General features: G+C 34.8%; 1 protein-coding gene across 1 annotated transcript; it reads left to right on the top strand.

The window, feature by feature from the left end:
- Positions 1–7,974: 7,974 nt before the first annotated feature.
- LOC125654532 (uncharacterized) lies at positions 7,975–15,566 on the top strand. The gene is made up of 4 exons (XM_056144424.1): positions 7,975–8,349; positions 10,853–10,914; positions 13,392–13,529; positions 13,615–15,566. The coding sequence occupies exons 1-4, from the start codon at positions 8,273–8,275 to the stop codon at positions 14,046–14,048; spliced, it is 711 nt and encodes a 236-aa protein (XP_056000399.1). The 5' UTR covers positions 7,975–8,272; the 3' UTR covers positions 14,049–15,566.
- Positions 15,567–15,830: the final 264 nt, after the last annotated feature.

The following is a 15,830-nucleotide window of genomic DNA, read 5'->3' as shown; positions in this document are numbered from 1 at the left end:
TACACCGTTAAAACTGCACGGCGAAATGATTGTCATTTCACTTCCAACGTACACTAGCATTTTCCTGGGAAAAAAACTACGATCTACTTCTTGACATTGTAAGTTTAATTAATACACATTAAATAAATTGCAAATATATCGTTCCGTAATCGTTTATCAATTCAAGTCTATCAATGCAAGCATTTTTATTTCTTTTTGAAATGATTAGATCCTTTGTACATGCGACATAGAATGAATTTTCTAACACCCCTTTTATTACAAACATGGAAGTAGAAATATTTTCAAATAGCGTTCCCCTGTACTCTAGTTCACATGTAGCTTAATCGTTTTCAAAGGACGTGTCATGTTCTTAAATTGTATTTGGTTTCACCGAATATCAGTTTTGCATATCAATGTACATGTATGCCCTGTCATTACATGGTCAATGAAAGGTTACAAAGACATGTGACAAATTCTATTCACATAGTGTAATGAATGATTTCCATGTGTTCAAAACTTTTTTTATGACATTGGGAAGTGGAAGGCAAGCATCCATTCTCCATGAAATAGAACAAAATATTACAAAAGGAACAATTTACCTCTACATCTACCTCCCGTAGATCAACATGTATTTCTGAAACCATGTATCGGTCATTTATCTATGTTAGTACCTGTATTTGGTATAGTTTTTCTAACATCTATAGTATCGGACAATGAGTTTACGTTAATGTCAGTCATTTATTACAGCAAATGTTTCAGAAGAACACCCAATAAACTTACAGAAAAGTAATTCTCTCACATCTGACTCGATGACTTTGTCAATAGTCATTGTTACCGATGAATTTAATATTAAACAACATTTAATAATCGAACATTCTCGTGTTATAGCATTTGCTGAATTGTCTTTTGAATGCAACTTGGAACTTCGTTTACTTTGCTTGTGTATGTTGGAACAACTTTAAAACACACATAACAGAGAGAGAGAGAGAGAGAGAGAGAGAGAGAGAGAGAGAGAGAGAGAGAGAGAGAGTTTCGACTACCATAGATATAATTTTTGTTAGCATATTACCCCCACATATACACAGCCATGGTGGCAGACACAAGCTCTAAACATAACCATGTAATAACACCCATGATTGAAGTCTCTGCCCCAATTGCTGGTCTACTTGATTAAGACTAAATTAAGTGATTTATAACCGCTTCCGTTGTTTAATTCTGCTCCCCTAGTACTGTCAATAAGGAAAGAGAAGTCTACATTTTTGTCTTAATATAACTCGTGAAACGAACTGTTAAAATGTTCTATGAAGTTCTCCTCCACTACTCTACTGAAGAGTCTATTAATTGTAAATCCTGCCAAAGCTTTGACAAATGCTTGTTTAATAATCCATAATCTGAAGGAATTACCCTTGAACATGTTCGTTTAAAAAGTCATAAAAGTCTCATCAGATTAATTTTATTCCAGTGTGAACTAGTAAGATTGTCTACATTATCTATATTACCATTGGACCAATATGGAAATGGATCTAAGGACATCATCGTGTCTGCGAATGCTAAGATTTGGGCTGAATTTTGTTTTTAGAATTCTAGCCCTCGTTGATAGGATGAAATGATATGAGGTCTTCAAATGTTTATAGAAAAGTTGATGATCTCCCTTATTGATTTGAAATATAGTTACCGATATTATTCTATTTAGTGACCCCTTAGTTTCCCCGACGTAAATCAGTCCACAAAGGTTACACGCAATCGCGGAGACAACGTTAAAAGATTTAATAGTCATTTTTTCCAAAGCTTTGGTATTGCAACTACATCCAGTGAACGTTTACTGCATATCTTGCAAATATATCACAGCAGTGTAAGATTTTGGACATTTATCACACAACAAGGTACTTGATGATTAAGCTAATAGGACGGATGATATAAACCAGGCAAATGCACTCTTTTCGGTTTGAGAACATTTTAAGGCAATATTTGTTGTATCGGTTTGTTTAGAGTTGACATTAGTAATCCAGTCAGTTGACATACATTAGATTTTATATATGCTTGCATAACGTGAAAGGGAGTGGAAGTTGTGGTGAATCATTCTCAAATATCCAGAAAGGTAAAAGAACATTCACAGTGATGTACTTGCCGCCATTGTTTTTGAATCTGAAGGACCAAGTGAAATCTATAGTTGAGTTGACTGACTTCTTGCTTTTGTGGAGCTGTGCCAAATCCATGGGGATGCTTTGTGTGCGTTACGGGACTTAAGGAAACGGACTGTTGTAGTAGAGGTTAGAATAATGTTATGTACATCCATTGTGTTGAATATTATTGCGACATTATCTACCATCGAAAAACAATCGTAGTCCGTAAGGTACTAGAAATGTTGTGATGGATTTCAACAATTCTGTCGTTGGATCAGTAACTATGTATATATTTCAGCTGAATGTTTGTAACAGTTTTTCTGATACGTTCTGCATTGAATCACGTATTGTCATACCTATTGATTTTCATGCTGGGTCCGTTTTACATACTTGTATGTTTTTTAACTGTTTCCCCCGATGAACTGGGGATCAGTGCTCGAGCTGGGCTTCGCCATTTTCGCCAATGGCGAATTTTTTTCAAAATTGGCGAAAAAAAAATTCAAAGTGGCGAAAATCCCTTTTTGCAATAAATTGTATTTTAAAATCTGTCTTGTGATTTCCTTTGTCAGTGACACATTATTGCCAGTTTGTTTATGCAGTCAAAATTTGTTTATTCAGTCAACGCGTGCGACCGGAAATCTCGCGTCGCTCCAGTGCACACAGAGCTGGTCACGAAGGCCAGATAATAGCCTCAGGTAATGTATGGCTGCAAAAAAGTCGGTGATTATGTAATAAAGTACATCCGACAGCTATGTACCCTGCTGTGGTCAATTGTTTAACATTTAAAGTCTTATTCATTATTGTGTTATCATCTCCACATTAATGTCAATTCTTAACCACAGAACCGACCGGTAATTAAATTGGCCGTATTATTGTGTATAATGTATATACATAAATTGTTTGTTTTTGCGGCCAAGCTCGTTGATTACAAGATTTTGATTTTGATGTGTTTGATTTTAGTTCGAATGTTTCATAAACAATGCGGTCGGTCACCATTGATATGGACATAGCAATTTTAATAAATAATTTTCTTTGAAGTTCAGTGCGCAACATTATAAAAATGCTAATCTCATAAGACTATGCACCCCATTCTATTTTGACACTAAACTTGTAGCTTCTGACCCTAGTCAGTCTAAATTTCAAAAGATATCTATGTTTGGCTTTACAGTCAGCCCCACCTGCTCAAACATCCGATTCTGTCCAAATTGCAAAATCTTCCATACCAAAACGGAAATTTAATAGGGAATGGTTGAGATACGACTCTAAATTGGGCTTGATGTTTTGTGACATCTGCATTTCGGGCAATGTACACAATGTTTTCACTGAGGGGTGTAGCATCATGAAGTTTATATATGATTTATTATCTGAGTTTTGATTTCCATAATATAATTTATCAAACAAATCAACTTCTTATTATTTCAGAAAGAAGTGTTTAGGTATGATAGCTGGATATGATTAAGTAATGCAACTGATTCAAAATGCTAAAATCAGTGTAATGAATAAAATAATATGATCTAAATAATTGTAAAGCATGAGATTATTTGCGTTGCGCCGCACCCCGAAAAAGTGGCGAAAGGGAATTTTGGTCCAGTGGGAGCACTGCTGGGGATCTGGGTAAAATTGTGTAGGTACACTCCGGGAAAGGGATGAAATTTGGGGATTACCATACATGAAGATTTCTCTTACTTCTGGCTCAAAGCTTTGGAGAATATATCCTCAGCACTGGGGAGGATTTGGGGACAACTCAGTGGTACCTTAGGGACCGACTTTATCCTTGCTGTACCAAGGACAAGTTTTTGGGTTTACCCCTCTAGGTCTTAACAAAGGTGTACACCGGGGGATACATGATAGTGTTAGAGCTCGAGTCAGAACAGGAATTCCTTATTGTATGTGGCATTCACTCTTGACAGGGGTACCAAAAGGCCTGTTCTCATCACACTTTCCAGTGGGGGTGCTTTGTGCCAGTTCAAATGGAGGTAATCAATGGGTGCCTAGTGATCCCCCGGGTTGGCCACAGGAATAGATTCTTATTTTAAATGGAGTGTGCCAAACACTGGCCACTAAATGTTGCAATTTGTCAATACATTTTTCAAAGTATACTGTTTTTCATCTTTTCTGCATCGTGGATTAAAGGATATCGCCTACATTTGACGGCAACCCTAAAATTTAAAGCAACTACTAGCAATAGCCATATGTTGTATTTGATGAAGAAAGAAGCAGTTTCCAAATGTATGGATCCTCGTTGTGGCTCTTGTCCATATATCTTGTCGGCATTTACCTAAAAATGTGGCTAAACTTTCATTGTACGTATAAAATGATATGTACCCACTGTGGAGAAAACTACAAATGCATCTAGGAGAGACCGGAACCAAATTAGCCGCCCTTTTGAAAGTCCACAAACAAAAAATACAGGGTCCATCGTTCAGGATTACACCCTGTAGTGAACATTTTGACTTGGAATGTTATGGAAACTTTTTAATAATTTCTTTTTATAAAGATTTGAAAAATAATGAATAATTACTGAGTTATGGAAGCGTTAACCGTTCGTTGTCTTTACCTTTCCATTAATCAATACTTATTTTAATTCAACATCTAGTGCATTTGATTTTATCTATTTTCAGTTATTGTGGTTCAAACTCTGATATTTGTGTACTTTGGGGTTCGTAAACAGGGAAGTGTAAAGTACGAGTGGTTTTAATTATGGCTTTAAAAGGAAATATAATCAATTAAGACAAACTCGACAGATGCACATTTCCCATTAGATGAAAGTATGAGTACTGTGAAGTGGATGATGAATAAATTCCCCGCTATAATGAAAAAGTGAAGATAATGAATATTTCAATTCCTAAAAAGAATACAAAATTAAGAGTAGATAATACACAAACCCCTGTATTTATTGATTGTTTGCGTATATGAAGTACAAGACATGTATACATGTACCTATGTTTAGCGACATGACCGTAGCAGTGAGGGTTTTACTAACATATTAACGCCTGTCACGATGTGGGGTTCCCGTGTTATGGTCATATACGAAAGTAAAGTATTCTCAACCCATGAATTAGTCATACGGTGATAAATAGACGATAACATTCCATGTGATTCTATGTAATATCAGATACACTGTTACATAATTTTTTTTAATAGATATATCAACGCATTTGCCTACAAGACAGCCGATCTCATCTCACAACTTTAGTGCTCAATGTTTTTAATATCTTACAAGTTTGCAGAATATATTTCCTGATTTGATTTGATAAACGATTGTGTCTAGAATAGTGTTAATTTTAGTATAGTTTGTATTTATTTTGAGCAATAGAAGACGAAAAGAAGAAAATGTATGAAGGTTTTGTTTTTCAATTTAATTCTATGAATCATCCAATGAAATTTTCCAATTATATCTAATATCAACGAATACAATATTATTACAAATGTGCTGAAAGGAAATGAGAATGATAATTGCTGTTCAATCTCCCCTTATGGTAATATTATTGCTTGCATCCGGTGCTTGCTTGTTATAGTACAGATCTGAAAGATAAAAGGCATAAATAGATATTATCCCAGAGATAACGCACAATTCAAAGTGTATTTAACAAAATTCCCAAAGGATATGCTATAATGTTGTCCATTTAGTGGTAGAGTTATGGAAGTCATTTAATAATAGCAATGTTTATATCACACAACTGCATTTTTTACAATTTTGTCTTAGAACTAATCCGGGTTTAATCATTGGGATCTAATGCTTTTGGTGACAACGTTGCATACCCCATTTCACGACACAATTTTGCCATACCCCCTGTTTACTCCAAACATTTCATATATTGCCTACAACTGATGCTTTTGAAAGTTAATCGAATATGAAGATGAAGATGAAACTTTGAAAATTTTGAAACTTCTTACATCACTTTTTAGTCTCGCATTAGGAATGAAAGTACACATATACTTGTAGAAAACGGACAATAAGAAACAGGTAATGGATGAAGAAAAAATAACATACAGTATGTATTGCACAAGTTGTTGCTAGTGAAAGGAATGTCAGGTTTTTAATATTGAAATTACAATTCTATAAACTTTGGCTGAACCAAAAAGAATAAATATGTCACTATTAAATTTCGCAAACTAATAGTATTTCTAATTTTGCAAATATTTGCAGGTAAAGATATTTTCTCTCATTATTGATAATTCACATTTAAATATGAGGTGGAATTCATCTCCAATTTTATTTGCATTACAAAGATCACATAGCCTATCAGATATATTAATGCTAAAAATCTATCCCATTCAGCTGGTAATCTACATGTGACTGACACATCTTAATTTACTTAAACAATAAACAAGATCACAAGGCGATAATGAAAACAATCTTTGTAATCCAAACTTTGTTTAAAAACTCTATAGCTGATACAAAAATGTTAGATTTTCATTTCATAAAAATACATCCTTACTCCTGTTTTTCACTTTTGTTGATAAACATACATTCTTAAACATTGAGGTAAATTGGCTGATCCAATAATTCACAAGAACATTTTTGTCTAAAATATCCTTGACGTGCAGTAACCAATCTGAGTGGAAAACATCTCTGTGTAGATTGAAAATCATATCACATCCGATTTATCTTTTCCTAGAGCCTCATGTTTACTTGTTGTGTACTACTTCCAATCGATTGAAACATGTGACTTAGATTGCTATTGAACTTTTCTTTAGTAGAAAGATGAGGTAATGATTACATTATTGTCTTTCAAGATTGTACTAGAAAATCCATTTCTAGCATAAATACACTGAAACACTCGGATAAAAAAAGCTCTGGTAAGACATTTTCTATGAGTTTATGAATTTGGACTTTAATTATAATAGGAACTAGGATTTCGGAACTACTATTTTGTGTGTTTAGATTTTGTTCGGATTTTTGTTCGACTACCGTAAGTTAGTACTTTGCTTTTGTTACAATTTTCTTTCAATTGTAAATTATTAATGAATAATAGTAATTATTTGATTGCCTTTGCTAGTAAAATCTGCTGCTGTATAGATCAAGGGTAATTATGACCCATACTACTGTGAATGTTAGAAAAACTATACAGATCACTGTTAGTAGCAGATGCAAATGATTGATACAAAATGTACATCGTTTCATAAATAAATACCGGTCTGTGGGAGGTAAAAATTGCGGTAATTGGTTATTTTGACAAAGATTGTCCTATTTCATTAAGGGACTGGATCCGTTTCCACAACTCCTATAAGGATTACAAAATACCAGATTGGTAAACACGGTCCCCTGGATATACCAGAGGTGAGGTCAGTTGCCCAGGAGGAACAAGCATCCCCGACGACCGGCCACGACCGATGTGAGCCCCATGCCTTGGTCAGGTAAACGGATCAATTCGTAATCAAAATCAGCGTGCCAAGAATGGCCTAACAATCATCATGAACCAAACAAGACTACACTTCACCCAAATCACGGATTACATTGACAAACAAGAATTTATAACGAGACTATATATAGTAAGATAAAATCTTGATCACATAAGAATAATTTTATACGGTATGTAAATATAATTTATCCCATGACTTGTAACCTTTCATTGGCACAGTATACATGTACATTGATATGCAAAAAGTGATGTTGGGTGACATCAAATCCAATTCGAAAAAAGAAAATGGAAGATCAAGTTATGCATGGAGTACAGGTAAAGTTTATTTGGAAATATTTTCAAACGTTTTATTTGAAATGAAAACAATGATGATTGAATATCAAAATGTCACAAAAAATCTTTCTATGTCACATATACAAACGATGAAATCAACTTTAAAAAGTTATAAAACCGCATTCGTTACGATTACAACGTGATGCATGTGCAGTGTCCCTAATGTGTACATGTATGTAGTGAAATTAAACGTTCATGTGGAACAAAAATCCAGATTGTAGCTATATATATAGTTGTTTCTATTTAAAACGCGAACGTATAAGGAAAGATAAAGAATAAACTTAATTATTGCCGTATAATATTAGCAGAGCAGTCCATTTCCGGTTTGTATTTATCTCTGTTTGTATCCCCGGATTTAATTCCATCTTGCTATATATTATGCAAACCACTTAATTATTTGTTTTTATTCTAACGCGTAAACTGCCGTCATTCTAGACACCATCTTTTAACGGAATCACCACAGTATAGGACATGTATCTGCTACAAATCCTTTTGACAACCGTGTACTTTGTATCTGTTGGAGGGGTTCCACCGTCTTGTAAAGAGCGGTATGTATCTGCCCTTTAAAAAAAGAAAGGAAAATGCTATGATGATCTGCTATAACATAATTTCATACGGAATGTACAGTTTGGTGTTACTCACAGTTTAATGATCAGTTTTTAAGATATCACAGTCACATCCATTCTTATAGGTCGTACATGTAAATAGGATTTGTCTAATTGGTCGAGTCATTTGTAATTTTAGTGCATTATATGTGGGTTTTGTTTTGCTACTGACCTTGTATCCATTATGTGGGTCGGATACTTTTAGGTATCGGGTGTTGGATCTTAATGATACATTGTATCTATATCAACACAATCCACAGCATCATATTGATATACCTGACTTCCTGTTTGCTTCATTCATTTCCCCATTTCTTTTTTTAATGTTTTCATCTTTACTGCTTTATTCATTATTATTGGTTGACTCGCCTTGATATATTTTTTGGCAGTAATAAATAAGTGTAGGTTTGATCTTACTTAGTTTCGGTCTTGCATTAGACAACTTGTTTCCTTTTCTAATGGTTGACTCCTAGTGAATAGACAACTTGGTCACTTGCCACTTTGACTGACTCTATGGCCTCTTATTCGACAACCATTTGCTTCAAAGGGAACACCATGGTCACTTTGCACTTTCCAACAATCACAATATATCTTCTTGTTTAACTAATTTCTTATTTACTGATAATATTTGATCTATTTATTTTCGGAGTTCTGCAGAAATTTTCCCTGCAAAACTGACACCATAACATTAATACAACAATCAAGTGTCCACTCACCTATAGAAGTAGCTTTTATATCAAAGTGTTACAAATCTTATTGTGTTTTATAGCCAAGGATAAGAATTTAAGAATATCCTGCCTATTTAAACAGAACAGACATTTTTTTTATCATTTTCATATTATGATAATCATTCGTGTATCATTATTTAACCAAATGTATTCTAATCGAACAACCGGTGAATTATACAGATTCAAAATAATACGTTGTCACAATCTAATAAAGGGAATTGCTCTTTAAATTGCTGTAGTACCAATATTTTCAGTCTTGAAGTTTACATAATGATTATTATTGCAAAGTTCTTTGCATACTGGTTTTGACCACGGACTATTCAATTTATCTGACCATTATAGACGACCCACGTGGGTGACCTGGTCGAAAGGGATGTTTACTCCTCCTAGGACACCTGATCACTCCTCTGGAGTGCCCAGGGGTCTGTCTTTGTCCTATTTTTAATTTTGTATTCTTTATGGGATCTCTAGGATTGATTACTGCTCGTTACTTCACTTTCCATTATAAGGTGATGCAAGGTGAATATAACGAACAGTGATCAATCTCATAACTCCTATGAGCAATACAAAATAGATAGATGGACACACCAGAGGTGGGATCAGGTACCTAGGAGGAGTAAGCATCCCCTGTTGACCGATCTCACCCGCCATGAGGCCTATATTAACAATATGTTTTGGGATATGGATCAAAATCTACAACCAGTCGTGTTAGTTCAATGAACATATCACCATACACTTCGTAATCACCAGGCCCTGAGTTCGAGTCCCCCGCAGGTCATGGCAGTGTCAAACCCAAGACGTAAACATGGGTCATTATTGTTCATTTACCAAACGCTCCGTATTTTGAAGTGAGAACCACTGGTTTTTTTAATATGGCCTTAAAACGAAGGTCCTGTGTTAAAGAACTCTCACTGTTGCGGCACTGAACGCTAGGCCTACGTCTAAATGTGTGGTACTTTGCCTACAGCTGGTGATTTCTCAATATCAGTGAAGGATTCTCAACGGGACATGGGACAACCAACCAACCAACCAAGCAGCAATCACCAGTTCTAAATTAAGAAGAATAGATTAAAGAAAATCAAAATATTCAAAACTTAAATTCATTATTTTGAATGCCAAACACATGCCTATACATAAAAAGGAAAATAACGACGAATGATCGATTTCATAAATTATATAAAGAATACATGTAGAATAAGAAAATTAAGAATAGACAAACACAGGTCTCTAGAAATATAAGAAGGGGGGTCAGGTGTCTAGGACGGTGAAGCATCCCCTCTTGACAGGTCACACCCGCCTTGAACCTATATCTTATAAAGTAAACGGAGTAATCTTTCCTCAAATTAGCATGTAAAGATCGTTCTAACAACTGGTAGGGAACACGGAAAACAGTATATGGTCCAATGACTGGCTGTATTGTAAATTAGATCGTTACAACTATCATATAATATATGAAATACTGGCCTTAAACAAGATTGTTGAAACTCTTGTTACATCAACTTATTTGCCAATAGACTGCCGTTCTTAAAAACAACAACCATACACAGAACATGCTCTCGCATATCGAATTAGATCTGACATAAACACCATATACCAGTGATATTTTTATATTGCTATATCGATTTTGGGAAGAGTACAGTCGGGAAGTTGAAATCATGTGAATATTATATCCTATGCTATCCTCTATTTGTTAATTTTATTTAACTCTTTTCTGTTTTCAGAGAACTGATCGGGAATTGTTGTCCAAATTCCTACTATAACACAACTGCAAAGGAGTGTAAAAGTATGTATTTCTAACTGATCACTTTGCAAAGTTAATACACTTCTACATGTCATTATCATACTCCATACTGCATATCTTCATATGCAAAAACAAATGAATAAATAAGATGAAGTATGTTTACATGATCAATAAAAGAAGCCTGAAATAGTCAACAGCCATGGATCTTTAGGACACTGCGATAACTGCCATTTGCAATGAACATACTTGTAAATCCTCTTCCATAGTTTGAATATATCCATATGCATGAACTACATGTTTGGGAAATGCTAATTGGTTTAAACGCACCGAAGTTTCACAGTGATATCAATCATATAACCCATGAACGACGGTTCCTATCTGAGTCTGCAAATCACCCATGTGTAGGGAGACTAATAGAATCCTTCATTAGTACGAGTGTGGGATAGGGAAATTCCACCGAGGGGACAAGATTCGCAGTCTAGGACGAGGCTTTGCCGAGTCCTAGACAGCGAATCTTGTTCCAGAGGTGGAATTTCCCTATCCCACACTAGTAAATAATGAAGGATTATTTTTCTCACATTTTACCTACAGTTTAGTGCATAAATTTAGGAGCTTTGAGAAAATTCTAAATTATCAAAATCCTCATTTGAACTTTGATGCAAAAACTAATTAGATAGGCAGAAAGAGCATACCCGAAAATGGTTTACACTGTAAGTGTAAACTAAAAAATCCAAGGTTGTCCAACAGAAAGCTATATACATTAAAATTTAAAGATAACAATACACAATATTTTCGCTTCAGTGTGTAACGTAAATCTTCACCGTGTAACGTAAATCATAGAAAATATATGACGTCACAATCAAATGACGTCGCAGCAGTGTGAGACAGAAAAATCTCACATGGCTGTCTCACATGGGTAAAGTCTATCTCACACTGGTGATAATGTGAGAAAAGATCATCTCTGAGTATCCGACCATGAAGGCAGATACTTAACGAAAAAGAATATGCCTTTCACATGCATTCACTGAAAACCAACAATCTTTCACAAAATTCAAGTCTTAAGAAGAAATACAAGCATACTTTCTTCTTCGGTTTTTACTTTCTTGAACTTTGAGATATTTCAACAAAAATATTACATCTGCTATATTATCGTAGTTTAGATAGGGCGTTCGTATTCCTTCCTTACACGTTTTTTTTATTTGCAGTGTTACTACACTATCTCCGTCGGCAGATCGAAAATTCACTTATGTCATTTCTTATGGTATGCAAACATGCTGAGCGAATTTAATATGTCATGTTTAAGTGCCATGCATTATCCAGTTTTGTATTTTCTTTCGTTCTTCATTACATGTATACTAATATCAAATGAATATACAGCGTTTGAAATTAACGCCAGGCCGATAGGCATTATCTATTAAAGGTGTGAGTGATGTTCGTTGTTTTTTTGAAGACACGAATACTCTCTTCAAAATACAGTCAAAAAGGAAATATCAACAATTACCACGGCGTTTGTTTAGAAATGATAATGATATTGATGTGGAAATGTTAACGACATATTTTGAGAAACGTGAGAAGGGCACAGTTTAGAAAGGAAATATTTTCAGAACAAAACTGACATACAGATATTAGCACTATATAAACAATATGAATGAGTTGCATAATGTAGAGGTAGGTTTACGTCACATTCACGTATCTCATGTAGAGATGTCACCAGCTTAAGTGATGTGATGCAAATGCTGGCATACACATGCCGCTCACAGTCCTAAAAATGAATTTTGTAAGGTGTAAATACGTGCTGTAAACCGGGATTTCCGTTTTTGTGGTGACATACGAGGATCTGCAACTCTGACTTTTAAATCCTAGAGCTTGATGAAGAAAACTCCACACCAATGTTAAACTCCTTACGAGTAACGCGTTTTCGCCATCAAGAATAAAATTCAGGCCTTCCGGTTGCGAAGTAAGCGTCCTAATCACAATGTTAGCACGACCGGTAGCTAGAGGATATGACGTACACGCTATGATACCGAATATTCGGATACTAAAAACCGGTTCAAAGATTCGTCCCTCTTGGGATTTTTTACTTCTCTTTCACTCTTTTTTCAATTAGTCGCTTCTTACGAAAGCTATGTATAATGAGGACCTATTCTAATCCGGATCCCCACCGAGAGGAAAAGTCAACGTTTCCTGTTATCGTCCCAATCGTGTGTTTTGGATCGATTCTTGTTGGATTGCTGTTTATCGTATTCATGATTCATGGGATTCAAACTTATAAAACATATCGCAGTGCACTCAATACTCTTGATAAATTGATATCAAATAGAGACATTACCCACTGGACACATCTCGAATCAAGGGATACACTTCTCATAGGTACCCGATCCCACTTCCGGCGTAAATAGAGATCTTTGACTGCCTTGTTCTCATTGTTTTGTTGTTGTTTGTTTTTCTTTGTAGGATTTTTTAGATTGATCACCGTTTGTTATCTCCACCTTTTTCATTTTCATGACATTTATTGATAGTATGCCCAAATGGATTCATTGGTATCAACTGCAGTGAAAAGTGTCAAGATAATTTTCATGGAAGAGAATGCCAGAAAACGTGTCCTCGACATTGTCAGGGATTATGTCACCATATAACAGGAGAATGTCCCCATCAAGGTTTGAATTATATTATAACAAATTGTATCATTTAACTTGTGAGCAATGATCATGCCATCTTAATTTATTTTTTTATTGTTGATAGTGACCACTACGCTGTGGACGACTCCTCTGTTTGATAAATCACACATCAGTACCATTGAACATAGAAACAGACGAATGTCAACTACAAACAATATCCAAACCAAGGAAGCGTCTTTAGAGAGAAGTACATACACCACTCACATGACGTCACATACCATTCACGCGAAGTCAATAGAAATATCAAATAAATTTCTCCGTGAGGAAAAGTCAACTTTTCCTGTCATCGTCCCAATCGTGTGTTTTGGATCGACTCTTGTTGGGTTATTGTTTATCATATTCATGATTCATGTGGTTCGAACTTATAAAACACATCGCAGTTCACAATTACAGGAGGTAGACGTACAAACACAGTTTAACTCAGTCTACGATCTGATTAATGAAGATTGCATGCAGATTACTTCTACAGGTGGTTGCGATACGGCAAAAAATGGGTGATACTTCCACTTACTCGATTTGTGTGAAATTTACCACATGGTAACAGTTCGAAAGACATATGTATGAATGTATATTGTATAATTTAACAGAATATTGTACATTTGTACATTTCTTGATACACTATATAGTGAGAATACACCGCTATGCATTTTACTTTTAATTCTTTTAATACCTTTCACATTCTTACCTTATCTTTTCCTCATATTGAATGGCTGATATATAGTCGTATAACATGAATAGTCTATCAAATCCCACGAAAAACTTTGAAATTGATATTTACTCTGGAAAGTATGTTTTAAAAAGTTCACAGTAATTGTAAATACCAACAAGCGTTTCATTATATCAATCTATCACTAATTTGTTTTTAATTTCCAAAAATGAACACGAAAGGGGTTCTACATTTTTATTCTTATTTTGCGTAGACAGCTACGACCTATAATAGCGGCGATTCCCTTATTATGAGAATATTCTTTATTTGTGATTAGCGTTGTCTAAATCCATGATAAGTGCTAGTTTTCAATGCTCACTAGACAAAAATGCAAAGTAACATTACGACACGAGATCCACATAAAGTATAACACAGCAGTATGTTTTCGCCTGCCAAATATGATGAGCTCATCTTTTGGATAGATTTTCTGTTTTGTTGAACCGAGATTTAGTTCCTCACAGCAGATGACGCTTATGTATACATCATCGTGTCAAAAATGATTTGGGTATCGCAGAGGTAGCTCTCTCGATTATCGCTGTTACGATCCGATTTCGGTCTTCGTGATCAACAGTGGTTTTACACATGTATGTGAGAGGTATGGTTGTCGCCCGCTTGGACTCGTGGGTTTCCTAAGGGAACCTCCTAGCGTCAACATCCATGCATCAAAGACCACATTGGAAATAATCTTTCAAGCTTTCACGTTTTATTCTTGGTATTTAGGTATGTATATCTTTATGTATGTATATACCAAATTAACATTTATTAATTTAATATGGATACACGTTGGGTTGTTTCAAAGACAATGCTAGGTTGTCTATTTTTATATCCTTATAATTTGGTATGTTTAAAATGTGTTCATGCGATTTCTGATTTCGTAAATCCTAAAACGATTTATGATTCATATTTAGTCTAATAAGATCTATGGATATTCTAATTCACACAAGATTGGTAACTAAAATGGAAGCGATTTCCGTTTTGACACAAATGTGACAATATCTGTTTTCTTTTCAAAAGAAGCATATTTTTTATAAAGAACATGGAAATACCTCTCAAACACTCATGATCAATACAAATCGAGAACAGGGTCACCACGGACCTCTGGAAGCACTAGATGTGGTACCAGGTGTCCAGGAGGAGTACACATCTCCAGCCGTCGTGAAGCCTTTGTTATTATCATGTAAATGGAGTAGATTATTAGATGTGGAATGCAAGTTAGAATAATTATCAAAATTAAAGACTTGAAATTATTTATATTTAATAGATACAGTTGTTATGATAATCTTTATCAATAAAGATTATATTGTTGCGAGTTCCTTATTCAACTTTTCTAATTATCTAATCACTGTTGGTTTACTACACACGTAATATACATTTTCATTCCTTTTGTTTACTTTACATAAACTTTGCACAGAACATACATTTCCATTTTGCATGCTATGTAAAACACTAACATTCCTGGAATATTGATTTATTTTTAAAATACGTAAATGGGTCATTACAGTGGCATCATGTGTTCTCAAACAGGTTATTTCCTGCTAAGGTTTTCTTAGATAGTTACTATACTTGTGTACAAC

Source organism: Ostrea edulis, chromosome 7, assembly GCF_947568905.1.
Source record: "Ostrea edulis chromosome 7, xbOstEdul1.1, whole genome shotgun sequence".
NCBI lineage: Eukaryota > Metazoa > Mollusca > Bivalvia > Ostreida > Ostreidae > Ostrea > Ostrea edulis.
The sequence above is the reverse complement of the archived record's forward strand: the minus strand, read 5'-3'. Positions and strand labels throughout refer to the sequence as shown.